This window comes from Heptranchias perlo, chromosome 38 (genome assembly GCF_035084215.1).
Source record: "Heptranchias perlo isolate sHepPer1 chromosome 38, sHepPer1.hap1, whole genome shotgun sequence".
Taxonomy (NCBI): Eukaryota; Metazoa; Chordata; class Chondrichthyes; order Hexanchiformes; family Hexanchidae; genus Heptranchias; species Heptranchias perlo.
The window spans coordinates 19,143,187-19,154,076 of NC_090362.1; the positions used below are offsets into that span (position 1 = coordinate 19,143,187).

At 43.4% G+C, this 10,890-nt stretch overlaps 1 protein-coding gene across 50 annotated transcripts in view; it reads left to right on the top strand.

Moving 5' to 3' along the window:
- LOC137304833 (CUGBP Elav-like family member 4) overlaps window positions 1-10,343 on the top strand; it is a 580,712-nt gene extending 570,369 nt beyond the window's left edge. For all 50 annotated transcript variants that reach the window (XM_067973601.1, XM_067973620.1, XM_067973603.1 and 47 more), the window contains one exon: window positions 10,216-10,343. In XM_067973601.1, the coding sequence (XP_067829702.1) occupies window positions 10,216-10,343 (128 nt within the window). The remainder of the gene's footprint in view (window positions 1-10,215) is intronic.
- The last annotated feature ends 547 nt before the right edge of the window (window positions 10,344-10,890 follow it).

Here is a 10,890-nt window from a genome sequence, read left to right on the forward strand (position 1 = left end):
GTGTGTGCCGCTACACAAAAGGTTGGAAATCAGAATTTCTGAGAAAGACAATGTTTTAGGCTGTGCCCTTTTTTCAGTAGTGGCTTTACGATTTAGCTGTAAAGGAACTGGGTGTAACAGTGCCGTAGCACATTTTAACCTCTGGGATCTGGATTAGAATCCAGCCCAAGCTGATGAGATAAGAGCCACCTTCCTCCTTTTCTCAAAGGGTCTTGCATGAAATGAGTTTGGACAACCATCTCAATTTCCAAGGGGTAAACATTCATAGAGTTTGCCAATAATCTTTAACATGCTTGCCTATTCAGGTGGATGTTAAAGATACCAGGGTACTGTGAGCAGATAGTCTACCCGAAAAACCACTCCTCCTCGAGACAACACCATCAAAATTGTCATTTGTCCCCTTTGTTTTTGTGGGATTTTGCTTTGCATTTCTAATTCATTCTGTGTAAAGTGATTTGAGGCATATCTGAGAGGCACTACATCAATAGAAATCTTTTTTTCTTGACAATCTTCGAGACTGCAGAGAGTCAATGGGGGGAAAATGGAGATAGCTGACTTTGCTCTTCTGACTTTGAGAAACACTCCCAGGTTACAGACACGGGTTGCCCGAAAGGGGAAAGTTCTCAGTCTCCCAGTGCTAACAATCTTCTGTTAGCTTGGCTCAGCTGATGGCCGTCCCACCTCTGGGCCAGAAGGTGTGGGGTCCAGCCCACACTAGGGGGAGTGATTTTAACTTTGGGCGACACTGTAATACGTGCGATATCGAATTGGCCACCCGTTATACATCCCGCCCGATTTTTCCTTTCCATGGACTTTAATCGGGCTAATTCGATATCACCCGTTTTTACACCATCCCCATTCTATAAGTGAGAGAAATCTGCATCGTGGAAAATTGTAATTTTGGCCCTGCTCCTGTGGAACTACAGTAGTCCGAGCATACTGTGATAACTAGACCGAAAATTTGCAAATTGCACCTGTCCAGCTCAGGCACCGGAACAGAAGAACATCAAAAATAAAAAAGGTTTCATTTTTCTCAGTGCTCAATACAGTTTAAACCATTCAGTAAAAATTCGGAACTGACAGTCTTGCTTAGTTTTCTTTGTTGTGATTTCTGACCAGGGGGAAGGTTATTATGAAAGCGTTTGATGCCAATTACAGATATTGCGGCTGGAGCCAGTCAGCCAGGTGGGCCTGGACTGTGGCAAATGACCACCTGCTTAGGTGTTGGCTTGATGATGGGAGACTGCGGGGGAGGAGGGGGAGGGAAGTGTCTAGACTCGGAGCTCCATCCATCATGAATGAGGGACACCTTTGATGGGCCAGGTGATCTTTCTCTGCCCGTCATTTTCGTATGATCATTAAAAACCTCCCTGGACAGTGGAAAAGATGTCTTTTATAATCATGTACATAACTGAGAAACTGGAGGAAGATTTTTGGGGTGGGAGGAAGGTAAAATAGACCAATAAGTTAAGTCTTTGCATCTTAAGCAAGGGAGATAAAGCAACAATAAAATATTCTTAGAATGTAAATAACTGGGTATAAGAGGTTTTGAGGAAGGAAGAACTAAGTTTTTAGCACCTAAAGCAACTTTTGTAGAGCAGTGGTCTACTCCAGGCTACCATGAGTGACATCACAGTAGATCTCCCAGTTGGTAATGAGTAAAAGAGGTTTTCATAAAGATATGAGCCCTAGAACGATACCCGGACTTCAAGGGTTAAGTTACGAGGAGAGATTACACAAATTGGCGTTGTATTCTCTAGAGTTTCGAAGGTTAAGGGGTGATCTGATCGAAGTTTATAAGATATTAAGGGGAACGGATAGGGTGGATAGAGAGAAACTATTTCCGCTGGTTGGGGATTCTAGGAGTAGGGGGCACAGTCTAAAAATTAGAGCCAGACTTTTCAGGAGCGAGATTAGAAAACATTTCTACACACAAAGGGTGGTAGAAGTTTGGAACCCTCTTCTGCAAATGGCAATTGATACTAGCTCAATTGCTAATTTTAAATCTGAGATAGATAGCTTTTTGGCAACCAAAGGTATTAAGGGATATGGGCCAAAGGCAGGTACATGGAGTTAGATCAGAGATCAGCCATGATCTTATCAAATGGCGGAGCAGGCACGAGGGGCTGAATGGCCTACTCCTGTTCCTATGTTCCTATGCTCCTATGGACATTGATGCCAAACCCAGAAACTGCTGGAAGTGCACAAGGGTACAATGGATTAGCAACCGAAAGAATTAACATATCGGATGGGACCATTTCATAAGGAATTTGCTTTGGCGTTCAATGCCCTGTAGATAGACCGTAGCATGAATTTGACGGAGCGCTCAATATGACGTCTCGGTAGCAGAGTTTTAAGAACGCGATGCCCTCAGCTGCCCTGGGACCCCGCCTGGAAATGTGGAGGCTAAGATCCCTTTGAGCTTCTACCAAAGCATTTTGTGAAATAATTAGGAAAAACAACTTGCATTTTGAGAACTGGGATGATATTGTTATCGAGATGCGGCTCAAAAGGGTAGCATTAACATCCTGAACGCCCAAAGTTGTAACGTGACCTGCTCTTATATGATTTGATCTATAAATGGCAGCTGGGAGCCTGATAATTCATGCAGTTAAGTATGGAGAGGCTGCAGCCAGTTAAAATGATCTGTCAGTCATGCTACTTGATATCTCCATATCACTCAGCTCTGAATTTTCAGCAGCTCTGACCACAATAAGATGGTAATACTTTATTCATAGAATCAGGTCATGGAAAATGTCACTGCCATTTCAAGGCTGAAATATGCATACGGTCCTGAATTAATTCCCTGGTTGCATGAAATCAGATTGTCTGTCAACCGTCAGGGAACAGCAGCGATCTGCATTTAGCCCTTGAATATTTGGACCTTTCTGAATCCCTTTAAAATCCCATTTATGCTGGTAGTTGGAACCACTCCAGTATATTGTCCTTCAGCAGCACCAAGGTAATAAGCTAAGCTGCCTTCTTACAATTCGATGAAAGCATGAAATAATTCTATTTCTCTCTCTCTCTCATTCTCGTTATCATTATCCATCTCCATTTCTCTATCTCTCTTCCAATCTATCTCTGTCAAGCTCTCTCCCCATTTTAACTCTCTGTAATTCTCTATCTCTTTACCCACCTCCATCTATCTCTTACTCATCTATCCAACTCTCTCATTCCATCCATCTATCTCTCAATCCATCTCTCTGTCTCGCTCTTTCTCTCTTTATCTCCTAATTCATCTTCCTTTCTGCCAATCGATCTCTCTCAAGCTCTCGCCCTATTTTATGTTCCTCTGTAATTCTTTACCCATCAATATCTCTAACTCTCATCCTCTCCATCTATCTCTTTATCCATCTCTTTCTCTCTCTCTAACTATCTATCCTGTGACTTGTGAAATGTATAATTTGGTAATGTAGTGCTGTAGAGTCAGATCACAGAACCAGATACCAGTGTCCCCTTAACTCGATCACAACACCTAAGAACCAACAGATTATCTGGTCATTATCACATTGCTGCTTGTGGGATCTTGCTGTGCGCAAATTATCTGCCATGTTTCTATACATTACAATAGTGACTACACTTCAAAAGTACTTGATTGGCTGTAAAGGGTTTTGGGATGTCCTGAGATCGTGAAAGGCACAATAGAAATGCACGTCTTTATTTTTAACCCCGTACCAATAGATCAAATGAAGGTTTGGAAATCGTGGTCAGTGGGCCGGAATTTCTGATATGCGGCCTTGACCGGCGAAGCTTCCCCTCCAAGAGCACGGCCTCATAAAATCACCACTGTAGTGTCTTGTTTAGACACACCAGTTGGGAACTGTTATTCTAAACTTGCCCTTGCTGAGTTTCACCATTTGGTTAGCAAGCTTAAAATAAAATAATGTCTCATAAATGAGTGTATACAAAATCTCAACGACAGCTCGTGGTCAAATGCCACAGAGATTCTGCCAACATCACTGAACTTTGGTCACAGCGACTGCCCTGCTCAAATGAGAGTTTCCTGGGCTCTTTGGAGGATTATGTTAATTGGAAAGAAGGAATAAAAGGCTGGTCTTATTTAAACTCTGCCATTGTAGTTCGAGTACCCCACAAATAATTTTTGACGCACACTCTAATTTTCCCTTTTAAATTATGTAGACGAAATGTAAGCAAAAAAACGAGCAGGGTTACCTGGTTATTTTCTAATGAGAACAGGAGTGGGATATTCAGCCCCTCGAGCCCCATTCGATTAGATCGTGCCTCATCTGTATCTCAACTCCATTTACCCGCCTTTGCTTGATCCCTTGACACCCTTACCTCACAAAAATCTACCGATCTCAGTCTTGATGTTCCAATTGACCCCCGGGATCCACAGCCCTTTGGGGGAAGAGAATTCCAGATTCCCACTACCCTTTGTGTGAAGAAGTGCTTCCTGGTTTCCCTCCTAAACAGACTGGCTCTAATTTTAAGATTATGTCCCCTCATTCTTGATTCCCCCACCAGAGGAAATAGTTTCTCCGTATCTACCCTGTCAAAATCCTGTTAAACACCTCGATCAGAATCACCACTCAATCCCCTGTTGTTGTTTTTGATGTTGTACTCAAGGGATTTCAAGCCAAATTTATGCAAGCCGTCCTCATAATTTAATATATTCCATAAGATAAAATGGCTTCTTTTCCTTTTGATATCAGGAGTGAATATCCCTTTGTTTTGCCCCATTTTAAAATTGTTTTCTCAGCTTTTTGGGTTTTACTATTTCCTTGCCCATACACACATCATTCTTCAGTCCAGAGGACAGGTCGATCACAAGGCAATACAGATGAGAAGGCCACTTGGCCCATCTTTGCTAAACTATCCAGAAGAAATATCCTTCAATTCTCCCACACCATCCAACGAGCTCTTGAATGAACACTAAGATTTCACCTCTGCTGTTCTCTATTGAAGTCTTTTCCTACTGTTCTTCGTGCTTTCTGTGAAGAAATTCATCCTGGCATCAGAGTTAAACTAAACTCTTACCAGTTTGAACCTATGCTCCCCTTGTCCTACTGTCATGACTTATTTAATTAGTAGCTCAGATTTACTTTTTCTACGTCTTTAATATCTTGTTTACTTCTATAAAGACCTCACACTGTCACCCTCTATCAAGGCTGATAGGCCCAGGTTCCTCTAGTCTTCCTTTATAGTTTCTCTTTCATAATTTTAAGGTCTAACTACCTTACAGAAAGGTTATAACATTATAGAAGTTACCCTAACGCCATTTTGAGACTAGTTTCTTTTGACTTTTCTCCTCTCGCAGTCTCAAAATGGAGAGGATACCTGCCATCCAAAATGTTGGTATTACATCGCTTGGCACTGTAACAAGAAGTAGGCCCAATTTTAACCCCGGGCCAGTTTTCGGTGGGTGAGTAGAATTAGCACCTCGGCCGCTGCTCCAGAAATGAGGCCGGGGGTATTTTAACTCCCGGGCTTCGTTTAAATCCTGCCAGCCGGCTTCCCACCCATTCCGATGGGAAGTCGTCGAGAAGCAATGGACGCCCGCCAAAATCAAGTAGGGCCGTCCCGTGGGGTTCTCACGATCGGGAAGTGGAGAGAAGGGTGGGGGAGGGGTGGGGTGGGGGGGGGCAAGTCCCCGGCAGGGGAGGCCTAACCTTTCCTTGTAAGGACCGGAGGAGCACTCCTGCTCCTCCTGGCCACACAAAGAAAGTTCTGGCCCCGATCCACTTCCCCTCTGTCTCTACGTGGCAGGAAACTCACTGCGGCTTCCCGCTCAGGCCGCTGAGTTTAAAATTGCCGTCGGGTCCCGTTGTACACGTGTAAAATGTGACTTCTCCAGCTTTGGGCGGGTGTCCATGGCGCCTGCTCAGTTGACAGGTTAAAATCGGGAACTGTCAGCTCTCGGCTCCTCCAGGGCAGTAACTTGGACCATTTTAGTTGCCCATTTACCTGGTTTCTGCCTGGAGGGTAGAGTTAAAATCGCCCCCAGTGTTCCGACTGCCTGTGTCTTTGCCCAACACCCATCGATATTAGTCAAAGAAGTGTCGATAGTGTAAAACTCTGGGCCCAGATAAATTATTTTCAAACAATTTGACCTTGGTGTTTATTGAGCATGTTTGGAAGTGTTGGCTTGAGAGCTCTGAGATAGGGAAAATAATTGAACATGTAACTAATCAGGGCGGTTTTGGATTTTGTCAGAGTTTGGCAGAAGACAAAAGCAAAGAGAAGGCAAAATGCCTTAAAACCCCATCATCTCAAATAATTCCCAGTGGTGTCAACATAACCCATGTGTGATGCAAGATGCAGTGGGTCATCTTCATTCCCTCATTTTGTTTAATTCAGTTGTTCTCGGGACGTGGGCGTCGCTGGCAAGGCCGTCATTTATTGCCCATCTTTTAGTTGCCTGGAGAAGGTGGTGGTGGGCCACCTTCTTGAACTGCTGCAGTCCCTGTGGCGATGGTGGTCCCATGATAATGGTGGACAGGGATTTCAGGTCCTTGCCTAGCAACAATGAAGAAACGACAATACCTGTACGTGTCTTGTAGCCTGAGGTGATGATGGTGCTCCGTGACCTTTATCAGATAAAACCTTCGGCAGCATTGAAGGGATAGGCCAACTCAAACTTAAAATGTCCAAATTGGGTTTAGTTTGGGCATCCATCTTTAACCTTCACCAATATTTCTTATTGTATAACCAGTAATTAATTTATTTTTGTACCGATAATTTCTGATATAAATGAAAGTAGGTGATCAGGATTATGGAAACTTATTCGACCAGTAATGCAAACTCAGGAATTATGTCTTTCCAACATCACTCGGAGAATTATGTTCCATTTACTACTGCTCCCCATTGGTAATCTCACACCAATCAATTATTAACAATGTCAGAATATCACATCAGCTCCCTTTTACTGCTGTGCACCAGACCCTGCTCTAAAGAGCTACATGGGACAATTTTACAACCTCATGTTAGAGACAGGAAAATGAACATGACTCCTTGGACGGTTGTAGGGCATTTTACTGTTAAATCAGGACCAGCGCACGTACTTTTAAAGGCTACTAACGACAACTGGAGAAAGACTACAGATGGTCAACCTTGGACTGCCTCCATAAAGGCATTGCTAATAAAAACTGATTGGTAAAAACTTTGGAACTCCTAATGACTTTGTTGCTCTCTCTGTATGTCAGACATAAATTAGGTGTCAGCAGTGGTGCAGCGAGTAGCACTCTCGCCTCTGAGTCAGAAGGTCGTAGGTTCATAGCCCCACTCTAGAGACTTGAGCACAAAATCTAGGCCGACGCTCCAGTGCAGTACTGAGGGAGTGCTGCGCTGTCAGAGGTGCCATCTTTCGGATGAGGCGTTAAATCGAGGCTCCGTCTGCTCTCTCGGATGGGTGTAAAAGATCCCATGGCAGTATTTCGAAGAGCAGGGGAGTTCTCCCCGGTGTCCATTTATCTCTCAACCAACATCACTAAAAAAACAGGTTATCTGGTCATTATCACATTGCTGTTTGTGGGAGCTTGCTGTGCACAAATTGTCATGTTTCCTATATTACAACAGCGACTACACTTCAAAAAAAAGTATCTCATTGGCTGTAAAGTGCTTTGGGGCATCCTGAGGTCATGAAAGGCACTATATAAATGCAAGATCTTTCTTTTTTTAAATTGCGATCCTGTTATATTAGTCCAGAAGTGCTGCTGTAGTCCTCAAAGGGATGAGAATCAGGTGGGTGATCTGCTGTGGCAGATTACCGGCCATGGTGTGAGGACAAGATTATCTCCAGATCCACAGTACAAATCAGATGTGACATGTTCAAGGATGCAAGTAACTTATCCTCAAGTCTTTGGGAAGAAATGAGAGAGGAAAATATCAAGGACCTTTACTGGGAGGCCAGTTACCAAAGTTTTCTGATTGTAACAAGATATAAATTAGGATGAATTTTGCGAGCTGTTGTGGAGCCTGACTTAATAGGACTGCAAATTGGACATGGAGATCAGTCCTGATTCTACAATCCACTGTGCGCTCAAGAGAGGCACTATTTGAGCATGGAGCTTTGCAGAACTGGCCTGTTACCTCTCTCTAGTGTTTAATTTACATCTGGCAGTGTATTTTCCTATTATTTTTAGTGAAAAAGTATAAAATGCTTCTTCCTTGTGTCCACTTCATTAAAAATAGCCAACAAAGAATAAATGCTCCCCTCACCCCGCCTACCCCGGTATTTTTAACAAGAAGCAGATGTACTTGCACTAGTAACTCCAAGCGATTGGATGGTGAATTTCCATTCAGAAAGCTTGAATTCCAATCCCAGTTATTCAGATTCCAATCTCCTCAGTGGCTGGGTTTTTTCTTTGCTAAAAGCCAGCTAGGCCTAACGACGGAGGTCTTGGAAACGTGCACCGTCTCTCGGGAGTAGGGAAAGGGGAGGGGAAATGAAAAGCTCGGAGAGACATCACTCCTGCACCAGAGAGCTGCACTTCCGTTGGGTCAAACATAGAACAGCACCAACAGCAGCCATGGAGAAGTTTGAAAACAATCCCATTCCGACCAGTCCCGTTTCAAGAAGGATGAAAGGTAGAATTTACAGCACAGAAACAGGCCATTCGGCCCAACTGATCCATGCCGGTGTTTGTGCTCCACACGAGCCTCCTCCCTCCCTCCCTCCCAATTACATCTAACCCTATCATCATAACCTTCTATTCCTTTCTGTCTCATGTACTTAGCTAGCTTTCCCTTAAATGCATCTATGCAATTTGCCTCAACTATTCCCTGTGGTAGCGAGTTCCACATTCTGACCACTCTCTGGGTAAAGAAGTTTCTCCTGAATTCCCTATTGAATTTATTGGTGACTATCTTATATTTATGACCCCTTGTTTTGGACTCCCCACCAATAGAACCATCTTCTCTACGTCTACCTTTCATAATTTTAAAGACCTCTATCAGGTCACCCCTCAGCCTTCTCTTTTCTAGAGAAAAGAGCCCCAGCCTGTTCAGTCTTTCCTGATAACCACTCAGTTCTGGTATCATCCTTGTAAACCTTTTTTGCACCTTGTCCAGTGCCTCTATACCTTTTTGTAATACAAAGACCAGAACTGTGCACAGTGTGGTCTAACCAAGGTTCTATACAACTTTAACGTAACCCCTCTGCTTTTCAATTCTATTCCTTTAGAACGATGATGGAACTAGGATGAAATATCTATATTTAATAAAAGCAATTCGTCCGTCACGCCTCAAAATGTCACGTAGGCAAAGTGTGTGCCACACTTGCGTCTGATTGGTTCAAATATCATAATTAAACACCACTGAATATCTAGCGAGCCTATCATTGAACAAGTGTACTGTAAAGAAAAAGTATTTTTTTTAAATGGAGAAAGAAAGCCAATCGTTTCCTGCTGGTTTCTTCTGACCTTGACCATGGGGAGGAGCCAGGGATGTGTAAGCAGCTTTTAATCTAGGGCACTGGACCATTCCCTTCTGCCCAGTTTTTGGCGGAAGGGGTTGAATTGCTGTATCATGGGATTTATTCCCCCTAAACAAACACCCCTGAGCAAAAGCAATTAGTCTCTAATTGGTTTTATGATCTTATTTATAACACTCTCCCCCCGAAACAGGAAGCAGTGGGATCTTAAAGGGCCAGTCCACTTTAAACACCGCTCCATCTTAGCAGCTTTCCTCAAAGCAGTCCCTTTACATCAATTAGGAAAGGCCTTTAAGAATGTAAGCCCCTCCCTTACTTACACATTGTGCGTTACGTGGTATAACGCTCCTGTCATTCTCAAGCAACGTATCCTCTGACTTGCCACGAGCAAGGTCATGAGAAATACACTCGTAACCAAATCATAAGGTCGGTGTCAAAAGCAAAATGCTGCGGATGCTGGAAATCTGAAATAAAATCAGAAAATGCTGGAAATACTCAGCAAGCCAGGCAGCATCTGCGGAGAAAGAAACAAGAGTTAAATGTTTCAGTTCTGACAAAGGGTCATCGACCTGAAATGTTAACTCAGTTTCTTTCTCCACAGATGCTGCCTGACTTGCTGAGAATTTCCAGCATTTTCTGTCTTTATTTCAGAAGGTCGTGTGATGGTCATGGTTCATGAGGTCCAAGCCTAAAAGGTCAGGTCTTTAAATTGAGGATGTGATTGACATTTGTGTCTGAATCCCTGGCCATGTTTCAGGGACCTCAGAACTAGGCGGTCAGTAGATTTCACCATTCTGAAATGTATCTTTTGCTATTTCCAGGGTTTGTGAGTTTTGACAATCCTGCCAGTGCTCAGGCTGCCATTCAGGCTATGAACGGCTTTCAGATTGGAATGAAGAGGCTAAAAGTACAACTGAAACGACCAAAAGATGCTAACCGACCGTACTGACCTTCCCACGCTCCTAAACAGGTAGACATCCCAGCACTGTGTGAGCATGGAACAGGTTACAGTTCACATGGCGCCACACAGTGCTGCAGTCAAAACAAGAATATTACCACAGGTTACTCACTCCAACCTTGCAGTAATGTGAATGTCAGAGTAAGCACTTTCTTTACAAAAAAAAAACCATAATCCAGTCAAAGTTTAAAAAGTTAAAAAGTGTACTTGTCACATTTTTACAACAGTACTTCGGGATTAATCCAAAACAAAAGGCAAATTACTCTTTGAACGTGAGGGCAGAATTCATTCTGATCGATATTGTGACGTGTCGTAATCAAATAAGTGCAACTTAACTCAGGAATAGTGAATGGGAATGCCACTTGTGCTGTTACGAGGAAGCCTTAAGACCAAAGATGTTCTCGTGAAAAGATCCCTCAAGAGCATTCACTCCGAACGTCAAGCATTTATCTCTATAACGTGACCCCCCGCTTTGAGGCAGTGGCAGGTTAAAAGGGGTCTTGTTGTCTCACGGGCGGCTATGGCAGCTCAACACAGG